Source organism: Larus michahellis, chromosome 2 (assembly GCF_964199755.1).
Source record: "Larus michahellis chromosome 2, bLarMic1.1, whole genome shotgun sequence".
NCBI classification, from domain to species: domain Eukaryota; kingdom Metazoa; phylum Chordata; class Aves; order Charadriiformes; family Laridae; genus Larus; species Larus michahellis.
This window is the reverse complement of record NC_133897.1, coordinates 6,093,776-6,116,080: the sequence shown is the minus strand read 5'-3', so window position 1 is coordinate 6,116,080 and position 22,305 is coordinate 6,093,776. Positions and strand designations below refer to the sequence as shown.

Sequence of the window (22,305 nt, the reverse complement as noted above, 5' to 3'; positions counted from 1 at the left end):
TCTGCAGACCAAAGTAGGTGTCCATTTTAGGGAGAGCTGAATACTTCTCTGGACTCCATTGGCTGGATAGATGAGGTAGGATTCAGTTGCCTAAACGTGGGCGCATAGGGTAGCCATGCCATCCAAGCAGGCCAGGCTGGTGTGAGCAGACTTACAAGAGACTACACTTCTTGAGTGACACCTGGAGGTGAGGAAAAACACTCTACACCACCCACAGTGACACTAGACATATATATTCTAGTGACTGACTTCCAGCTCAGATTTCCATTGACTGAAAAGAGAGTTCAGACCATAGCTTACATACTGACATTCAATTTAAGGGTCCTAATCTGTGAGCTGAATCCCACCCAGAATGTAAAATTGAAGCAAAATTTAGACGTGATTCAAAAGCACCATTGTTTCTTTGCAATTAAATGCAAACCCTAAACTGCCATGGTACTTTGTTTAATACTCCGGTAGCTTAAATCCTATTTCCCCTCACATCTCCGCCCACCTGTTCTCCCAGGGATGATCCACAGACAGTAAGATGTTATTAATATCAAGTGGTAGGTAATCTTTTCAAGGCTGGTCTCAAGTTGAAGTCTTGCTTATAAGCCAGTAAACAGGAATCACTACTCAAAGGACACATCAGAAAAGCTTTTAAGAGTAGTCTGTATTTTGACAGAAACTACAATTTCTATCCCTGCTGTATTCTTCATCCACTGGAAGAGCATTTACCTTTCCCCATATGTATTTTGCTGGCAGCAGTGTCTGGTTAAAAAGTTTGCTGGTTGCTTTGGCAGGAACTCCAGTGTAAATTTCAGTGAATACTAGATGACTAGATATCAGGCACGCTTGGGGGGTCTGAACTTCAACAAAAACAGGAAGGTGACTGGAAATAAACACACAGATGGTCTATTGTTATGGTTAATGAAATGCGCTCGACATACAACAGCATGCTGGAAAGAATGATGATTATGTTTATTTAGCAATATTAGTGATCGGATAGTTCATTAATAGGTTACACAACCCCACTCTGAGTTCCTGATACATATTTTTGGTATAGGAGATAAAACTACCTAAAGTGAAAATCACATGTGAATCTCAGGAAAAAAAAAAACCAAAGCAGAATGCCACTTTTCCCCCTTACCTTCCTTCTCCATTTTCTACCTCTAGTTCTAATACTGTCTGGAGACGCTGGCACAGCAACGATGTGAACTGAACTGACACACTGCATATACCCAAAGGAGGTATTTCTCCAGCAGATGGTTGAATGGTAAAGGGAGATACCTAGAAGAGGAGAGAGGAAACAGAAATTTCTTGGACACCTACAAAGCAAGTGTAAAATGCTGCAGCCACACAATCTGATTAAGACTTGCATGTACCTAGTTCTTCCTCACACATGTCCTTTTTCTCTGCCCCTGGAGCCCCACCTGGATTGATTTCAGTAAGCGCAGTTTTCCTTCTATAGGGACAGCTAATAAAAAGGCAATGACTTAACGGAACAGTAGTCAGAGCCAAGGGCACAAGAGGGATGCCTGTGCTTGGAGTGAGGGGGAATGTGAAGGAGCACCAGTCAGCAGCAGTAGCAGTGTCTCCTCCCAAGTGGAGGGGCTGAGCAGCAGCAATGCAACGTGCCACACACTGGGGAGATTCTCGGACAGAAAGTCGAGAAAGGAGGGCTGGAGCAGTGGAATGAGAAAGAGCACCAGTGTGGGGTCGGGGCTGGAGAGGTTCAGGAAAGGAAAGGGGTAGCTCTTACGCAGGAGGAATGGAGCACTTGATCTAGGATCTTCACTGGGACATGAATGGGCTCCAGGATGACAAATTCAAGAGATTAAGTCTCAAATCTCTCTGGGGTTCTGGGAATTGTTGGGAATGGCAGGGGACAAAGGAATAACAGTGGGATGTAAGGGCTTGAGGACTCTGAAGACAGGGTCTCCTCCAGGGCACCCCTATCCCTAATCAGGCACTTAATTATAATTATTCTGAGGGAAAAGGTATAGACATACACACACAACTGTTTTGCAAGGCTGACATAACCACCACTCATAAATCTTTTCTTTTTGCCATCAACTTTCACCCAAAGTTGGTGAGATGTCTACATGATACACAGAAAAGAAAACAAAGCTCAAGAACTCACGAGGATACAGTACAACTTCTCTCAGGTTTCCATCTCCTGATGGTCAATGGAAAGCTCCTCCTTAACAACCCCTCTCTCCATTGCAAAACCGACAGTCTCTCCAGAAAAACAGAACATCTGAACAGCTTTTGGACCAATTTTGCCACGAAACAAGTGAACTCAATTCCTTGCATGGGCAATTATGTAAAGAGGCCTACAAGCAGAATTTGGCTTTTCATTACAACAAAAAAGCACTTACCCCAGAGTCTGGATTTCCTCACTTCCCTTTAATGCGTAACACCAAGGAGAAATCTAGGTACAAAGCCCATTGTGTGCCACAAATAATCGAAATAAGTATTTTGCCTTCTTTCTTTTTTTTTTTTTAATTTTAGGAATATGTGATGGTCCGCAGATAGCAGCTCCCACTCAATTCTTTGCCACCAGTATTACCTCCAAGCTGCTTTAGTTATTTCATATTAAACGCTGAAATGAGCTCTAAAGATATAAGATATAGATATATATCTTATCTGAAGATATAAGATATAAGACTAAACAACAGTTTCAGTATTCGTTGTGATAAGAAGTTATTTTGGGACACACCTCTGTGTTTCAAAGCTATTGTTTAAAGCAAAAGGGCCCAATTCAGTAGGTGCTGAGATTCTTGTCCGAGATGCTGGTGTGGGTGTGTGGGAGGAGTGTTTAGCAGCCTCAGTTCTGATAAAGTCTTTCCCTCTTATTTATATCAGCAGCAGCTGATATAAATTTCCCGTCATACAGGAAATACTCCGTGTCTCTTTGGATCAGGCTGGCAGGGGATTTGTAATAAATAGAAATGGAGAAAAGTTGCAAAGAAGCATTTAATCTCAAAAGAATTTAAGCACTTATGGAACTGTGCAGAACCAGTTTCATAACAAGTCAGAGAAACTGTAACTTTTGATATCTGGAATGAATATTACAACTCATAAGACTAAGGAAGAAATAGCTAAAGACGGAGCATAGCCAGCTATAGCAGTGACTTACCTCTTCATTCCTTTCAGCTAGACAAACCTGGCTTTCTTGCATTCTCCATTGTGCTGGCAGCTGACACAGATTTTTAATCTCAAAGGTTCTTAACACGCTCTCACCTTGCTTAGTCAAACCTAACTGGAGTGAAGGAACATCAATACAAAGAAGTGGACCCTAGGACACCAGGAAACAGACGTCAGAATGGACACTTCTGCCAAACCTGCCTAATTAAGAAGCATATATTATCTAAGATTAACATTCAATTTCACAGAGAATAGGAGAAAGCAAATGCATTGTGTGTAATGCAGAAAAATTCTTATTGTCATGGGAGTATCAACATTGCCTCAATAGTTACTACACAGCAAAACCACCTCCCTCCTATTTGTAATTGCTTTAGATTTGTCATGCCTTTGAGAGGCAAAAACCTTTATACGGACGATGGCCAGGCTGCACAGCTAGTCGTCCCCACAACACTGCACTGCTCTTTACCTTAAAAGCAGCCTCAACATGCAGCACAACAGGCTCTGGACAGTGTTCAATTTTACACCGCAGGTCACGGCTGATGCACCCAGGTTCGCTTCCAGTAATTGCCAGTTCAAATTCACAGCATTTATTCATATCTAGAAAAGAAAAAATCAGGGTCCTGTCTTAGCCGTTTGCAAAGAAACCACCTGCTGCAAGCCTGTGATTGAAGCTTCTGGAAGCAAACTAAGTCTCCTGCTGGCTGCAGTGGGCTGGGGATCAGGTCTTGTTTTGCAGCTTGCATTACAGTGCTCTGTGACTTTTCTCTTCCACTCATACCAATTTAAAATATTTCTGTCATTAATTGATGCTTGCAAGTCACAGAAAATTTACCTATGATGCCAGTATGAGGTTCAACTTCCATGATGTCACAGGGCATTATTTTCTCCCATGTGTACTGGATCAGTGATTTGCTGTTATTCCACATCTAAAACCATTAAAATCAATGAGACAATTAATGCACTTTAAGCTTTCATAGCAACAAGCCAATTTGCTGAGAGTACCGATGCACTGCAAACCAGGCATTGCAAGTCTTACAGCACATACTTTGCAATAGTGACTTTGCAACCATATCCTGATCACCACTAATGATTACAACCTACTAATATAGCTCGAATCTAGCTACAACATACTCTATGGTCACCTGAATCTTGAAATAAATAGAGCACGGTAAGAGTGGAAAGGCATAGAACTAACCTCTGACTTGAACAGTACTAACCCAATGCCATGCACTAACTACTGTTATTTTCATGATAATGCTGTGTCTTCCCTCTCCTTTCTCCTCTGTGATGCAAAACAAGGACAAGAAGAAGTAGGATTTACCTGACTGTATTTCAGGTATCTGCAAAACAGATAAGAGCTCTACATATGACCTCATCTCCTAGGAATTCTCCTTTCTGAATATACAGCCAGTTAGACAGTGCTGGGACCAATTTCTCTGACCTATTTTAGCCTGTGGGACGAGATGAATCCCCCTCTGGATGCTGCCAACCAGATCTCCAAGGACTCTAAGGGAAGTCTAGAGCAGGTAGCTCAGATGTGGAGATCTATGCTGAAAGCACTATATTTAGTCAGGTGAACTCAGTGGCTACCTTCACACTAGTGAAGGTGTTACGTGAAACCTAAAGAAAATCCATTAACCATTCTTTTCAAGAACTGTATCATATTTGAAGCATTTTATGCTTTTTCCCATATTTCAAAAAACATTACACAACTTCAAAGCTAAGCTTAAACTTCAAATCCTTTTTTGAAAGAAGCCTTTTTTTTTACCCAAGGATCTGTTTGTGAGGGAGATGGAAGCTCTTGAAATCTTTGGCCTGTTCTTCAGATCTATTCAAACATTATTTCTTAATTACAGCAAATAACTTTATTCTCTGAAGCACAGTTATCTCTAAGCACAGTTTAAACTCTTATCTTTTTAAGACTAATAAAAAGAATTGGAAACTGTGAGGAATGTCATTATATTATCAGTAAGTGACTTAATTACCTATACCACACATGTAGCCATACTGTGTTACTGGAAAGTAAGAAATGGCTGTCTTAAGCTGAAAAAGACCTTATAGGAAGAGAAAGCATAAAACTAAATGCTGATTTAGCAGTATGTTTAAGAAAAAAATGGAAAGACCATTAACTGGGAAATGTCTTCCTGCCTTGCTCTTGCTAACAGGCCTGTTTTTCCCAAGTAAGTCTAAGAACAAAAGGATCCTGATCCGTAGTGAAGAGGACGCTGCGTGAGCGGACAATTGCAGCAGCAGTCTGTCCCATAATGGTCAAACAGAAATTATCACAACTGCAGCAAAGAATAAGGTCTCGTAAGCTGCAGCATGACTTTTGTAGCTCTTCTGTGCTTGCTGTAGTTCTTTGCATGAACAGTGCCTCTGTTACGAAGTAATTTAATCATCCATTGGCTATTCCTCCCAACTGGAAAACTTTTACGCTACAGGAGTGACAAAGTGATAAGCAACAAGTTTCTGACTCTGACCCAGGAAAATATTTAGAAGGGTAAAACTCTCTGGTGTCAAACTTGAGAGATGAAAAAAGAACAAAAGCTGCTGCTTGGAGCGTAGGGCTAAAGAGGCTTGCTAGGGAAATTCAGTACAGACCCTCCTGGACTCATAGTCTCCTTTAAAAATATTTAAGAAAAACTAAAATACCATGGATTTTCTCATATCTTCTAGTAACACCTATGACATCTAGTGACACAAAGCACATGATAACAATGAAGCCAAAAGCAAACAAACCTTAAATGTTTTTCTGACGTTTACACCAATAAAGTTTTCTCCAGGAATGATAATGGCGTATGGTTCCAGGAGAAGGTGAAATGGTTCTGTTGATCCTTTAACTTCTATTTCTAGTGCTATTACATCCTCTGCTTTGTATGCTGGGATGTTTTGAAGCATCTCCTCTTTTACTAAACTTTGGGAGGAAATATGGTAGAATTATTAAGCATCTTAAAGTGGTGTTTAAACTGGATCCCATCTTCTAATTGCGAGATTAAAATTGAAAATCATCAAAAGTTTCTCAATTACAGACTGCCCATTTGCAGTTAGCCCAGGCTAGGGACAATTAAAAACTGGAAAAAATTATAGTTGTTCTTTAATGTATTCTAGTAGTCTCAGTCTGTTCATGAAGAAGTATGTAAGTCACAGACTGCTGTGACGAACTGTAATAACAGGAAAACCTGCTGGAAATCTCAGAAGAAAGCTGGGAAATAAATAGACAAAATGACAATATTATTTTTTCCAAGAGACACTCAGCCCTAGCTAGGGCTAAGGCATTAGGGGAGACATTAGGGTCCAGACATTAGGGGAGATCACAGCGATGCTCTTTGTACCACAATTAGTTGTGCAGATAAAGTCTTTTATATTTGTCAGTCCATCATGACCAGAAAGATGACGAATCGCAGTAACTTAATGTCATAGCATAGCTAAAATGTGGCTACACGTTCTACCAGGAAATACTGTTTCTCAGCTTACCAAGGTGATTCTGGGATGTCCCTCAGTACCATCTGAATCACACTGTGATAACTCTTCAGCTATACAGATGAAGGAGGAGAGAATTTTAATGTCAACTAATCAGTTATGTTGAGGCTTAAAAAGAGATGAAAAAGTAGTTCACATTTAAAGGATGAACAATCATCATCGGAGTTCTAAGCTCTGATAAACAATATTTAGTAACTCTAGAGTAACTAAAAGAAAACATGTTTGATTGCAAAATATTAAGCCAGATTCTGATCTCATGGTGCATGGTTCCAAGAAAAATACTCATTTTTGACATGTCTGTTATTATTTCCCTAGTATATTGCATACTGCACACAAGCATCTGCACAGGCTCCCCAAATTAAGATCAGTACTGCTGTAATAACTTAAAGTTTCCTATAACAGCTCCAGGGCATTCAGCTTAATTGACTATCAGTCTGATTTTGAGTAAGAAACACTACTTTTCTGTCACGGGAAAAGAGGATGCCTTCTATATTATAATGGGCAAAAAAAAGGAAACACAGACGCAGGCCTTAAATTTGAAGGGCTTTGCAAAAGATTCCTTTGTTTCTAGAGAGATATTAAGTGTATATGCTAATTCAATGTATTTTTCTATTAACTAATTGAAGTATTTTAAAAACACAGTTAGTTTCTCTTGCATACTTATTTGACGTGTTCCTATGTACGTCAATCACCACAGCACGGGATATTCCCACTCTTGGGCTTACTTTGGATTGAGTTTCTTTAAATACAGTGAGCTCATGCTCCTTATTTACACAGACAGCAAAGCAGAAACGAAGACAACAGTCACTGGTACAGCTGCGCTCAAACATCGTTGCACCCCTTTTTACCCACAGCTGCATCCTATAATTTCTCTGCCAAAGGCTACTACTACCCCCTTAATTTGCCACGCAGCTGTTCATAGGACCCATTTCAGCCCAAAAAAGCTACAGTTGGAAACAGTTTAAATAATCACTGTTTGCTAACCAAAATTATTTAGGCTGCAGCAGGTATGGGGCACACCCCCAGAGCAGCTGACTCAGCAGATGGGAAGGGTCAGGAGATTGTGGAGGAGCCGGTAATGGGAGAGTGGTAACTTTACCAGCCAGCACAGCTGCAGCTATGAGGATGCGTCTACAGTTTCAGTGTAAAATTAATTGTGTCCAATCAGTACCAAAAATGACATGAGATCAGAAACTGTCTCATATTTTGCAGTCAAAACATGTTTTCTTGTAGTAACTTTTTACATTTTGAACACTGTTTAACAGAGCATAGTACCAACTAATTAAATTTAATTCAGAAAGCTGCACAGCAAGAATTTTATGACTTGCATAAAAATACACAGCTGGAGTTTGCAGATAGGAAGGAATCACAAGCCATACCTCCTGTGGAGTGTAAGTGAGAATAAACTCATGATCAGCATGGGGAAGCAAAACTCCCTGCTCAAGATTTAGGGAGAAGGCTGACTCTGTATCTTGAGCGTATTTGAGCTTCATAAAGTCTGCAGTTTCTTCTGGTATTAATGGTTTCAGATTAGGCTTTATTATCTGCCAGTAGAAAGGAAGTTCTACGTGGCTGCAAAGAAATCAATAAACAACAAAAAGCTATAATTAAAAAAATTAGACATTTTTGAGTAAGATATTGGGAGAAGATTTGCAGTTCCTTTTTCCATGTAGGGAATTCCTCTCCTTAAAAATTACTAGGGTTAGAGTTACCAGTCTTTGTGAGCTACAAAGTTGATGAAGCAGCATAGAGTCAGAGTATATAAATTGTATAAAGAATATGCTAATATATGGAAGTAAATTATATAAATGAGCAAGATACGTTAACACTTTCTTGCCTTATTTAACGTCATGTAATGCAACTTCTAGGAAACTCTACGATTCTTTTTTCAAGAATCTGAGTTCAACAGGACAATTCCTGCTGATATCAGTCTGTTTGCATTGGATCACTGCTCATGATCTACATTAACATTCTGAATTTAATCCAAGTGCAAGCTGTGGTCTTTAGCGTATCAAGAAACACAGGGGCTCCAGCTAAGATCATAGCAATGGCTCTGCAACACTCTCTGTAATCCAGAAAAGGTTGCTTAACTGGGTTGCTTCAGCAGAATTGTATTCCATGGAATGCGTTCACGGGTTTTAAAACCTTGCTCCTACTGACCTCAAAAACTTTGCCTTACTAAGGGGAGGAAGGACACTGGAATTTGAAAGTGAGTGTCAACGACAGAAAACTGAACATGTACAATTTCTTGTTTCACTTTCTATAGCAGTAGAAAGTTTTCTCTTTCCTGCTTCTGTGGAGTTCAGTCCCAGGCTGTCCAACTTTGTTTCATACAAATGCTGATACCAGACGTGCAGGGACTGCTGTCATGATTATAACACAGAGAAAATGTAGAAATTGGCATAGTCACATCCTTCGTCAGTTTACAGTATCCAGTTCACTGAATCACTCTATACCCAAACAGCATTCTGTTCTGGCATTATGCATGTGTGGTTTCCAGGCCACAAAACAAACTTCCAGAAATTCAGTGTAGCAAGTAGCAATTTACATGAATGTATCTAAAACCATCACTGACCTCCTCTCTGCTTTGATGGTCTATAGCCTCTAACTACTGCAGTCATGCACATTAGTGTACTTCTATTATCATCCAGCTGCTTTTGATCAAAATCAGGATTCTACTATGTTCAGTACAATGTAATTGCACGTAGGGACATATTCCTTGTCTTCAAATAGAGTTTATATTTAGATCTATTAGGACTCAATAGTAGGAATCATTGGAAAATTTTAATACAAGCTAGTTACATTGGGCTCCCGCTTTAATCTATGGAGATGCAGGGGAGTCCAGGATGTGTTATGTCTTGTTCTGTGGGAGATGTCCACAGTCAGAACTGCATCCTTAAAAGCATCTATTTCCCTGCACTATGAAAGGAAAAGAGTATAGGGTTTTTAGTTCAGTTGCACAAGTATACATTGTAGACGTGTAAAGTTAGATAAATCCCATCTCAATTACCCTGTTAAATATTTCCTGCAACCATCCATATTTATGAATCTTTTGCAGTTGTAGATTTATCTATACCAAGGCAAATATATTGACCTTGGCAGTGTATGAACCAACTGGTATGGCTAATGGTTGCCATAATGTTTGATTTATATATAATGTTCCTGCTTTTACAAGCATATCCTTGAACCTTAATTATTAAACTATGTGGCAGAAAGAAGCAAGGCTTCTGCACAAAGTTTATCAACTAGTGCATGAAGGTTTCTCCAGCTTGAGAGAGGATGGTCTCACAGTTGAGGTCCCTACGAGTATGTTCAGACTGCAGAGCATTACTCTATTAATAGTAGTTACATACGTAGAGTTTCTTATAACCAGTTTCTTCTCCTGGGTGGTGTGTGAGTTTTGGGGGTCAAATCGTATGAGATGCTGTGCTGTTACATCAGTAACTTCACCAGGTTCAGGTTTGCTTTCTCCACCCGTGACGAACACAAGCTCCAGAGCTATCAGCTGTCCAACCCCTTGAAGAAATAAGTAGGTATTACTGTTTACCATCTGGCTATTAACATTGTTCGTATTACACATTAACAGCAAATGCCAGCAATGGCCATTACTGATTGTATCTGCTGTTTCCTCAAGTTTCAGAACTCCAATGTGTTAACTGTACAATATTTTCCTGATACTTATATATCAATTGAGATCTTTCTCTTCATGAACTTAACAGATTTGAATTTCAGGGCCACAATCTCAGCTCACTTACATCAGCACCGTTTCACTGAAATGAGCAGGATGTTTACAGTTGTTGATAATGTGGCTCCCAGATGTTTTGAGCAGTATCTTAAAATAAAAATAAGCAGAAAATGCACTATTCAAACATTTCCAAAGGAAATACCTATAATAAAGTGACAAAATAGACTACAAGTCAAGCCTAATGTTATAGCACTCACGATTACATCACAGGACAAGCACTAACATTTACGAGAATTTCAACTGGTTTCATTAGCTAATCCAAAGACTGCCTCTCTCTCCTGAATATCCTCAACCAAGACGTGCCCTAAATTTGCTTCACACCCAAATGTATTTCTGCCCTGTTAAAGCTGATGTTTTATACTTTGTCATGTCATCTTACTGATACAAAAGCCTAAGCAACGAATTGCACCCGACTACAGGTGTTCTTTTCTGCTACTTGGTGACATTTTACATTTGGATTTTTGGCTACAGTGGGTTAAGAGCTCATTGTTTTCTGAACGCCATGTATTTCATGCACTGAGATGGAACAGTAATAATAATAATAAAAAAGCTTACCATTTAACACCATTGGGGGACAAAGTATGTGCTTAATCCAGTGACATTAAATCTTATCATCGCTTCAAGCCATCAACCACCACTCACATTATTTGAATATCTACAGTGTTAGAAACACGATCTCTGAAAGGTGTTAGAAACAAACCTGTGACTGTAACATCATTGACTTGGCAACTGTCACAAACAATGGTGTATATTTGCTGTGAGACTTCTGGAAAAGAAGGGAAAAACACTACCTGAAAGAGAGAAGTGAAATAGCAATGCCTGTTACTTCTTTCCAGGAAGTAATAAACTTCGATTCGTAAATGTTCACTAAAGGACAGTTCTAATGATTCATAATTAAAGCTTACATTTGCAAGAAACAGAGTGTGTCATATTCCCTTAATAGAGACCAGAAAGAAATAGGTGTTTTCTGGGTCACTAAACTTACATGTGTGTATCTGGAAGGTCACCAGACTTTGTAGTCACTGGAGATGTGAGCACTCTGCTGGGTTGGTCAGTCACATGAATTAGACCCTCAGAATCTAATTTGCCCTCGGTCACTTATTGGAGCAATGCCCCCACTGCCTGTCAAGTTACAACAGTGTGAGCAGGGCAGCTGCTGTGTGCCTTCCCCGAGCTCCACTGCAACAAAAATTGTTCAGGGGCCAAAACCTTTGGCCGTGTAATGGTTATTCTACTTCTTGTCCGTTACGGCCTGCGAACCCAACCCATGCTAAATCCATCTCCTCTTTCTGTCCTACACATGCCTGGCCTTGCTGAAGCAATGCACCTGGGGAGGGAGAAAGGAGAAGAAACATTTCTCCTTTATCCACACCTGCCTGAACCATCCCTCTTACCAACAGCCAAGAGGCACTGGAGAAAGAAAGGGCTGGAGGACAGCCATGTTCTCCATATCGCTCTTCCTCTCCCCATAGTGATGCTGTAATAAAATGTGGCCCACATCAGAGAAAGCAGTGGTGACTACCAGTAATACACACCTACTGCAGGACCTTTTTCAGGAAAGAGCGCAGCGTAAGTGAAGGATTTGTACCTGCTGCTCTTCAATGAAAGGATTTCTTTTCTCCAGATGCCCTTTTTTTTCCCCAGGAAGCTCAGAAAGGAAAAGTTTCTTGGACTCGATGCCCCAGCTGGAGTGAAATAAGGACTCCTGTGTTCTCAGATTCCTGTTTTCTCTAACAAGATTCTTTGCATCGGGAAAATCTGGCTGGTCTCTGAGTGGCTAAGCAACACTTGGAAATTTCAGTGAAAGACGCTTCAATAAGACAATTGCAATTCTTCCAACATAATTGCACAGCAAGATTTGAGCATTTTGGCTCACACAAACACAAATTTGCAAGGTCCATCCAAGGTCTTCTAAAATAATCTTGATTGCTAACGTATTTGGTAAAGTACAAATACTTTCTGTAGCAGTCGGTACTAACCTCTACTGTCGTACTCTGCCCTGGAGCTAGCTCAAAAACAGCAGGATAGATCCCAAAAGGATCTTGTATCACAAAATCAACAGTGGCAACAGCCTAAAGTGTAAAAAAAAAGAAAAAAAAAAAGAAAGACTAATAAATTGAATTGATTAGGTGGTTGTTTTTAAAATACAGGTTTACCTAAAACAAGCAGTATACTACAACATCAATGTTCTACCTTTTACAGTAATTTTTTTCCACACATGTCAAAAGTATGTGGCTTATGTATGTAGCTCAATTAGAATAAATGCTCCATGCTTTTTAATGACCTTGGTGAAAGCAGGAGGGAAGACGTTGTCACCAAAGGCAAATGATCGTGTTAGGAGCCCTAATATTCATATTCACAGAAGAACAGCTATGCCTGAGCACAGGAGCTCTGGCTGTTTCGCCATGCTTATGACTCACTTTGAGTTAGAACTGTAAAGCATATCAGGGGGGACAATCTGGCACACCAGCTGTCCCATTAGCCTTTTCTCCAGCACATAAAATGCCAATCTACCAGTCACACCTTATCTTCTTTGTGCATTTCACTTAGACCCTGTTTTGTGATGGAAAGCTAAAGACAGAGCGGTACTGGAGTGGACTGCTAGGGTCTAGAGGTGCAGCAAGGTCAGTAAGCGATACCTTTGGTGGGAAGGGGGAGAAAATGAGCTCAAGCGATGCTAGAACTGATTGCATTTCTATTTGCTTTAAGGGTAAGATTAAAGTTCAAACCAGTTGTCCTTTCCCTGACCGATGCCTGAGTTTACCTCACCACTGAGCAAAACATCTTCTTCCAGAGGCAAGCTGGAGAACAAGCAGGAGGTACAGACATCCAGAGAGATTGGTCTCGAGGATAAATGGGAACCCCTCAGAGAATGGGACAATACAGATGTCCCCAGCAAGGTCTTATGACCTCTGTGCTAATATACATGACATGGACCAGCTGGAATGGGTCCAGAAGGCGGCCACAAAAATAATCAGAGGGCTGGAGCACTTCTCCTGTGAGGACAGGCTGGGAGAGTTGGGGTTGTTCAGCCCAGAGAAGAGAAGGCTCCGAGGAAACCTTCTTGTGGCCTTTTAATACTTAAAAGGGGCTTACAAGAAAGATGGGGACAGACTTTTTAGCAGGCCCTGCTGTGATAGGACAAGGGGGTAATGGTTTTAAACTAAAAGAGGGAAGATTTAGACTAGATTTAAGGAAGAAATTTTTTACAATGAGGGTGGTGACACATTGGCCCAGGTTGCCCAGAGAGGTGATAGATGCCCCATCCCTGGAAACATTCAAGGTCAGGTTGGACGGGGCTCTGAGCAACCTGGTCTAGTTGAAGGTGTCCCTGCTCATTGCAGGGCGGTTGGACTAGATGACTTTGAAAGTCCCTTCCAACCCAAACTATTCTATGATTCTATACCATGACTAGATCAAAGCCCTTCACGACAAGCCATTTATACCATACCTTGTCCAATATTTCCCTTCTAATAACTCACCTTGGAATTCGGAGGTGGCCAGGCTTTCTTTGGCATTATACAGAACTTCCCAGTGCTAAATCCCTCATTTCTGCATGAAATTATCGTTACTTTTGTTCCTCCAACAAGGCAGGAACCACAGTCTATAATGTGAGGCACTGCAATCAGTAACACAGAAAATCAGACTACATGGACATTGAAGGCTAGCAGCTGGCAACACCAGTTCTTGAATAACTCGTTAAAGACAACATTACTGCATATGAATATGCTGGGTGCTGCAATCCTAAAAAACCTTAAATTCTTTCAATTTGAAAGTTAAACAGTATGAGGTACATATTTCTACATTCATCTTACATTTTAATGGTGATTTTTACTTAAAGAGTGCATTGAATGATGACAAAGAGTAAGAGATGATTTTTAAAAAAGCTCAGTATAACAGAAAAAGTGAATTTACAAAGTATCAAAGCACGTTTCTGCAAAAGTAATCCTGGTTGTTACAGTTGAGGCTAGATATCTGAGAGGTGAATCCTGCAGATGTCATATCTGTATATAATTAATGTAAAATTTCATTAATATTAATATCATCAAACATTTATAACTAAATCGTAATTCCTTAATATTTAGGATTGGTAATTACAGTTAGTAGTTCAGGAATTGGCAAGACACAAACCTAGAAAAGTGGATCCTGCTCAATCCTCTAATACAGTGAAAAAAAATGAGCTTGATGTGGCAAGCAAAAATAATTGAGGAAAAATTTGACAGGATTATGTTTTAATAACTAATAAAGCTATTATGAGTGAAAATGGGATAGATATCAAAATGTAGAAACTGCACCGCCAAGTTTGTCAACATTTGGTTTGTGACATAAAATTGGAGACAGTCAAATAAAAAAAAGCCAAACAAGTCTGTTTAACTTTAGAGAAACCTAAGAATTGGACATTACTGACATGTTAACACTGGAGGTGGTCTTTTAGCTTGGATCGGGATCAGAAGAGGTTCTGATACTTGAGTCTCCACTAATATACGATCCTCATAATCTCCTAGATGTTCAGGAATAAACTGGACCGTATATTGGCATGTCATCCCAGGAGCAATCATTCCTCCCTTTCCTGGAAATTTTCCTTAGAAAAAAAAATATGCAGGGAATTAAAAAAATTAAAACCTCCCAAAGTTGGCATCTGTATTTATGATCACATCTCCCTCTGGAAAGGTGCCTGTAAACTCTCCCCATGTATTGCCTAAGTCAAACTGATAAAAATGAATGACCACAAAAGGCCTGCCAGCGTAATCTGTACATCCATATCTTCTACTGAACATAAAGAAGATTTTTTGTCTGAAAAATGCTTCTCATAACTGAGGAAACCGAGTGAGGAGAAACTTACAGTCGTTATCCAGTTTTCCTCTGCCACAAGACAACAAGGTTTACATGGGGGAACCTAACTTCTTCGCAATATTCCTCCAATGCTGTGACAGCGATACCACAACCTCCTTTGGCAATCTATGCCAGTTCCTGGCTACCCTACTGTAAGAAAGGTGTTTTTCTTACCTTTCCTCTCATCTAATCTTCCTTGTGCCAATTGAAGTATGCTATTTCTTGCCATCTCCTAGTACTGATTTCAATGGACACTATGTCTGTTCCTAGATAAATTTTGGATAAGGGTCAATCTAGGTACTCCATGGATATATTTCAATCTAACTTCAAACATGTTAATGTTAGTTAGTCTTCTTGAATTCCCAATTCGACCATTTGAATCTGCTTATGAGTTGCACGTGAATGGTCCTAGAAACATAAGACGGCCTTCAGTCTCTAAAGAACTGAGCAGAATATTGTCCTACACAGAGCACTAGGGACAGCAGAACCAAACATAATGTCTCTGAAAATTCTTTGTTCAAGCAGATAAATTAGATCTCTTATGTGTTAACATCTTAAAGGCAGAAAAAATAACCCTTACCTGGCCCAATGGCAAACGCTGAAGTAGAGGGGGGGATAAGTCTTACGTGATGACATGTTGAAGTGATGTTCTGCAGCTCTATAGTCATCTTCATTTAAAAAGAAAATAAAATACTCCTTTGTATTTATCAACACTCATTATAATGTTTGCAGTTCCATAGTACTCTGCTAGTAGTAGCTAATTTATCATCATAACTGGCCCCAAAATCTCAGTTTATTCAATAAAGGCTGAATCAGATACTACCAAACCCAAGCAAAGACTGGTAAGAGTCCCTTTCAGTTTTCACTGGTTAGTGTGTCAGTGGCATGTGTGAAAGAATATCTTGAGGAAGCTAAAGGGTCATTAATTGAATGTAAGAAGAAACTCAGACTTTTGTTGAACTGCAGAAAGCCAACATTGAGTGAAATGTGTAGATCATGGTAGGACATAATGCTTCTCAGTGGTCGAATGAACCCTCTCCAAAGCAGCAAGTTCTCACCTCATAAACCTGGCCAACTTCATAATCAGAAAACAAAACAGTAGGTGGATTGGCAAGAAACACAGGAACAAATGAGGTGTCTCTGAAAGACAAAAAAAAAGGAGACATTATCTTACTGCCTAGTTCTATAAATACTGATAAAATAAGAAATTGCAAAATGTACCCTTTGGCAAAAACAAAATGTCGCACAGACATACTTTGTTTCCTACGAGACCACACAGACATTTAGCTCAAAATATCTACATGTAAATCCACAGCAATTCTATAGTGGATCTCTCTGTGTCCTCCAGATCAGAATCAATAAATTGTATATACTGCATACCCTTTATTATCTTCTGCTTTTCTTCTGGCTATAGTTTGTTCCACCTTTTCTTGAGAAATGACAAGAGATTTGCCTCCATGAAGAGCATTTGGTGGGAAAAAGCGGGGGTTCTTCAAGTAATTCTGTCTTTTCTCAAGTTTGGCAAGGTAAGCACACTCTCTTTCTTCCTCTGCTTTGCACTTACTATCTTTCCAGGCTACCTTCTGTGAGGCATCAGTTTTCTTTGAAAAACAAAGACCATGGTGCAAAATTAAACACGACAATTTTGGGGAGAATGGCTGAGGTATCTTTACGTATCTAATTAAAGCTATACAGCATTGAAAATTCATATAGAAATATTGTATTTCTCTTTTCTTAACAGATCAAAAAAACCCAAGTACTGGAGTCAAATCTGCACTCATATTTACCCTTTGTTAGAGGAACAGCAATAGGCCCTACAGTTCTGACAGACTAAAACAAACAAATCTCTAAAATGTACCTTACGTGTCTTTTTAGTCTGGTAGCTAGACTCTGGAGTTGAAGGCCAAGTTAATGTGCATAAAGACACACTTGGCAGACTACCAGGTATTTTCTGTAGGTGTGCAATCCCTGCAGGCATCTGGTCCCGTGAGCCTGAAGAAACATGCTGTTTAAAACTAAACGTCTCTCTGATGTAGCCAGGTTCTGTTTTTCCTGCAATTCAAAGAAAAATTTAATTCTCTAAGAGAAAAACATGAATTATAAGCATCTATTCTAAGTGTAGGTATATGAATTTATTGTAGGTTTTTTTAATGGAAAAAATACATTTTAAATCATCTAGAATTTAATATATGTTTATAATTTATTTTGCACAAATGAAGCTTATTACTTTAATAAGAAAGTTTTCAGAAATATTAATTAAACAAGCTACACACAAAGAAAGTTATATTACTCTTAGAAAGCTCTGTTACTCTTCCAAGTGAGCAGAACTTAGAATGTTCTGTTCAGTTTACAAAAAGACCTGTAAGATGGACTTATGACAGTCAGAAAAGTGACATAAACAGGATGTACCATCTAGTCCCATCTTCCTATAGTTACACAACAAAATTGATACCTCAGAGAAAACCCTGAGATGTCAGATTTTTGGCTTTGTTTGGAATTACAATGGAAGAAAAACCCTGAATCTTGGAATTTGTGACTAAATTGACTGCTCTGAAACGTTTGTTTCCACTTGACTGAAAAATTTCATTTTAATGATACTGAAACCTTTCACCTTGGTTCGCACATGAGTAAAAGAAGTAAGAAGTCTTGACATTGCCCAAAAGATCTTAATTTGCAAATTAAACCAATATATCATAGAATCATAGAATTGTTAGGGTTGGAAGGGACCTTAAAGATCATTCTGTTCCAACCCCCCTGCCATGGGCAGGGACATCTCCCTCTAGATCAGGTCGCTCAGAGCCCCGTCCAGCCTGGCCTTAAAAACTTCCAGGGATGGGGCTTCCACCACCTCTCTGGGCAACCTGTTCCAGTGTCTCACCATTTCCAGAACTGGAAAATTTTAAACCCAAAATAAAGAATACAACTTTATTTCACTGAAAAGTTTTTACTTTACTGTAACCACTTCCCTTTTCTGTATACAAGATGTAGTTGCAGCTTTGTGCTAATGAAAATGAATACAGGCAGAGCAGTCACAATTAATATTGTTTTTGTGTCAGATGGAAAGAACTGTAAACAAATGTGCGACCACCATTAAATTTCATAATTAAGCACATTTAACGTCGATCATTTTTAAGTTATCAATTTTATTTTGACAATGTTCCTTTAGCGGAATTTTATGCTTGTAATACTAGAGTCCCTTCTGCTTTGGTACAAAACTATAAAAATATACTCAGATCTGCTACATCCTCCAATGCTTCAATTCTTAGAGAGTGTTCTAAAAAGTCTAAATTATTCTCTGCTTTAAAAGTTACCTTTTGGTGCTCTAGTAACAGGTAATTTATCAGTGATGTAATCATCAGGGCAGGTTAAATGATTTTTTCTGAGAAGTTCATTATCCACAATCCACCTAAAAGAGGATGCCACTGCAACAGTAAAACAAACAAACAAACAAAACAATAAAAAAAACCAATAAAAAAGCGCAAAAGCTTAGCCCCTTAACGATGCACTGTCTTGATCAATCCAAAGTAATGTTGTCCTTGTAACTCATCACTGTCAGGTAATATATTTGGATAGAGAAACAGTCTGGTATTTTAATCCCAGGACTTGGACATGCATCTCCACAATTCTAAATTCAGTTCAAACCCAGCTATGTAGCCACTGGAGAAACAACCTCTTTGTTGCTGCTATATATCAAGGTACGTATGCTTGTAATAAAAGTTAGGTGGTAAGTCATTAATTGCAAATTTACTTTGAAAATGACCTAGTTGTTTAGTTCCTTACAGTGTTACACAGATGTTACCTACCTGCATCTCTGCACAAAATCCTTCAAAGCTGCTCAACTGATGTAAAGCCAAACAAAAACCTCACTGAGTCTAGTGTCAGTCCTACCTTCCTACCAGAAGAAAGTTACATTCGTCTCCAGGTACCATAAACACGTACTGGGGAGAGACAGTATTTCCAGAATCCTCACCTGACGGCAATCCCATTTTGTGGAAATCTTCCCCCGCATCTGCCTTCATCACATTTAGGGCCCTTTCTTCTTCAGCTTTTGCTCGATCCTGGGCCTGTATGATGTTCTCTTCTACCATATCAGCTTCTGTCAATCGGCACTTATATTCAGCAAGAAGCTGTCATGGGCACAGGTGAACGTAGAGAAATTAGTCTGATTTGAGCTGTCACAAATTATTAAAGATCTCCTTGCAGATAAATGTTTTCTATTTGCCTTTGAAAGGTAAATGGATAGCTTGGTAAAAAACCATCATTACTCTACAAGCACAAACTGGCCTGCTAAAACACCGTCATTCCTATCATTTAACTTGTGCTGGGTAAGAAGCACTGCCCAAGAAAAATGTGTGAAAGACGAGAAAACTCTCTCAGGACAAGAGAAATGTCTGTCTTTTACCTTCTGTGGGACAGTAGCAACGGCACTGTATTTTGCCTAGAAATGTAGGATTAAATTTAAAGGGAATGTTCCCTCCTAGTTACTAGGAAGGTTTCTAAAACTCCAGAATATCCCAATAGTGATACTTCACTTCTCCTGACACATTTTGAATCACTCTGCCCACTGTGGTAAGTGCTTTACAAGCACAACTCAAAAAGAAAAATCCTGCCTGAAAGAGGTATCAATGTAAATTAAAGAGAGAAGATAGCAGAGGCGCAGAGACACACAAGACCAACCCCAAGAGAAACTGATAGACTGTTCTCAAGAACATCTGTAGCCTAATTGAGCTTTCTGTAGAACTTTTATGTAACAAGGTTTAATCTTTCGGCTCATTTAATAGAATTTAATAATTCATTTAATAGAATTAAATAATTCCATTTATTTTTTTTTTAAATACAAAGGGTAGGATGCATCTCAGCTAAAATGAGATGCTTCCTCCTGTCCTGCTCATTCTGGGATCCCTTCACTGTCACTGGAATCCAGGATACGATCCTGTTCCATGACAAAGTTGCTACCTAAAATAGATCAGATGGATCGTGCGTTAAAAGTGCCTGGTTTGATTTTTTTTTCCTTTTTCTGATGATATGGAGAGCCTTGGGTGACTAGTTCAGCTGTAACGTACATGTTACAGATATGTAGTGTTAATTGAAATGAACCTTATCCAAGCAGAAGTACTCCCATTTATTACTCAGAACATACTGTGTCCACTAATATATTCATAAATGACTCAAAAGAAATACAAAATCACGTCTGATAACCTTTGAAGTGGGTACGATGACACAAAATGGAAAAAATACCTGTTACATAACTCATCCAGCAATAGCCTACACTTTTATACACTGACAATAGCTATCAGAGCAATGATTAATACAAGCATTTTGCATTTCTACTGTTGATTTCATCCAAGATTCCCAAACAGCATCGCAAATGCTAATGGGTTATGTGTCATAGCGCACCACTACGGTTGTCAGCCAGTACAATAGGCATTTTAAAGGGCTACTGGTTTTACTCTGCATCTGAAAAGCGACCCAGAGCTGAAAGTATCATGAAGAAACATGTGGTGAATATTAATTTACATGAAAGGTTCTGTGGGAAACTGTGATCCTGCAAATTTCCATTAAAATGTCAGTTCTAGGATCCCACCCTGCCTTTTTATTTTATTTTACAGAAGATCTAGAAATTACAAAGTAGCAATGAAAGCTGAACAGGGCTCCAAACTCTGACTTGGTTTCCACTTGTACCTTCTGTAGCTCCTCTGTAAAACTCTCATGATAAGCATTGTCGCCTCCTCGGGACTTGATCCAGTTTCTCTCCATGTCCTCCCCGATAACATCTCCAGTGTACAGGTCCTCAAAGGTGCTCGCCAACAAGTGGGAGATGTCCTGAGGAAAGAAAAGAAGGATGTTAGCGCTTGGGGCCTAAGATCGGATTGGAAGACATGCGTGCAAATGGCTGGAATTAGCAAATGAAGGCAGAAAAGTGGGGAGAAAGGGCTGGGAACGGTAGTGGGAAGGACCCTGAAAAGGGAGACACATGAACACTGAGGTGTGTGGAGGTGTGTATGTAAGCGTGTGCGTGTGTACACAAGGCCGTGCATGCACACAGGTGAGGGTGGCAGACACGGTTCTCCATGCACACAGCATGTGCCATGGTTTATGCAGGGGGCGTGTGTGTTTGGGGCTATGAGGGGGGTGTGTGTGTGCGCGTGAGGGAGACACAAGCACTGCACAGGGTGTGTGTGGCAGTCTTTGTAGAGGGCGTGTGTCTGTGTGTCCCAGGGCGCATACAGGCGTCTGTCTGTGTGCCTCCATGGCTGCCCATCCTGTGAGGCTGTGTGCCGGGCTGCGTGTGGGCCCCTGCGGCCCAGCCCTGCTGCCTTACCTGCATGCCGGGCCAGAGGCTCCGCTCAGCCATGTCAAGCCCGGCGCTGGGGTGGCCGCGGCCGACCCGGTCCCCTCAGCCTCCCGCCGCCCCCTCAGCCTCCCGCCGCCGCTCGGCTGCGCCGCCGTTGCCGAGCGACCGTGAGGGCGGGAAGGGCCAGGCCGCCGGGCCGGGGGGAACCGGCCCAGGGAAGGGGCGGAGTGGAGCCACCCGGGGCCGAGCTCCGTCCGAGGCCATCGCGGAGCGGGATAACGGCGGCTGCCCCCGCTTCCTAATTCCCCTCCCTGGGCTTCCTCACACAGCTCCCCGCCTCCGTGCTCGCGCTGTTGTACCGGTAACGGGAGGGCTGAGGGCAGCAGCCTGTGAGCCCCATACCCGGTTTCTGCCCTACCTCTGTCAAAACAGGTACTTTTTGCACTCTTGTAAAGCAGCACAGCTGCAGGAATTAGTGAGAAACGCAATAAAATGTTGACTTGAAAGCCCTGAGGGGGTTTGGGCTTTGCAGGAGGCCTGGCTTGCTCCTCCGCTGCCGTCAGGCTGCGGTGCAGGCGGGGAGCTTGGCAGCTGAGGGAAGGAGACAAATCCTCTCCCTCTTCCCCAGCTGCCACACGCCGCCCGTGGAGGCAGGGCAGGAAAAGGGGGTAATTCATCATCGGCCCGAGGAACCATTCATCTTCCCCCTCTGCCTGCCTGGCTGTGTACGCCAGTTGCTAACAACAGCCGCCTGCTCCTGCTGAAGTTGGTGATATTTTCCTTAGAAACCATCCCGGCGTAGCATTTTTTGCTTTCCCTGCCT

General features: G+C 40.7%; 1 protein-coding gene across 1 annotated transcript in view; it reads right to left on the bottom strand.

The window, feature by feature from the left end:
• DLEC1 (DLEC1 cilia and flagella associated protein) overlaps nt 1-21,623 on the bottom strand; it is a 40,616-nt gene extending 18,993 nt beyond the window's left edge. Inside the window, exons 1-21 of the mRNA XM_074574015.1 lie at nt 21,510-21,623; nt 20,870-21,010; nt 19,158-19,314; nt 18,499-18,609; nt 17,046-17,239; nt 16,568-16,788; nt 16,246-16,327; nt 15,768-15,855; nt 14,763-14,936; nt 13,837-13,973; nt 12,334-12,426; nt 11,055-11,145; nt 9,963-10,125; nt 7,989-8,181; nt 6,604-6,662; nt 5,869-6,043; nt 3,962-4,055; nt 3,596-3,726; nt 3,122-3,280; nt 1,130-1,269; nt 718-871 (exon numbers count right to left, since the gene is read on the bottom strand). Coding sequence (XP_074430116.1) covers nt 718-871; nt 1,130-1,269; nt 3,122-3,280; nt 3,596-3,726; nt 3,962-4,055; nt 5,869-6,043; nt 6,604-6,662; nt 7,989-8,181; nt 9,963-10,125; nt 11,055-11,145; nt 12,334-12,426; nt 13,837-13,973; nt 14,763-14,936; nt 15,768-15,855; nt 16,246-16,327; nt 16,568-16,788; nt 17,046-17,239; nt 18,499-18,609; nt 19,158-19,314; nt 20,870-21,010; nt 21,510-21,542 — 2,790 coding nt within the window. The 5' untranslated portion in view covers nt 21,543-21,623. The remainder of the gene's footprint in view (nt 1-717; nt 872-1,129; nt 1,270-3,121; nt 3,281-3,595; nt 3,727-3,961; nt 4,056-5,868; nt 6,044-6,603; nt 6,663-7,988; nt 8,182-9,962; nt 10,126-11,054; nt 11,146-12,333; nt 12,427-13,836; nt 13,974-14,762; nt 14,937-15,767; nt 15,856-16,245; nt 16,328-16,567; nt 16,789-17,045; nt 17,240-18,498; nt 18,610-19,157; nt 19,315-20,869; nt 21,011-21,509) is intronic.
• Between the last annotated feature and the right edge of the window lie 682 nt (nt 21,624-22,305).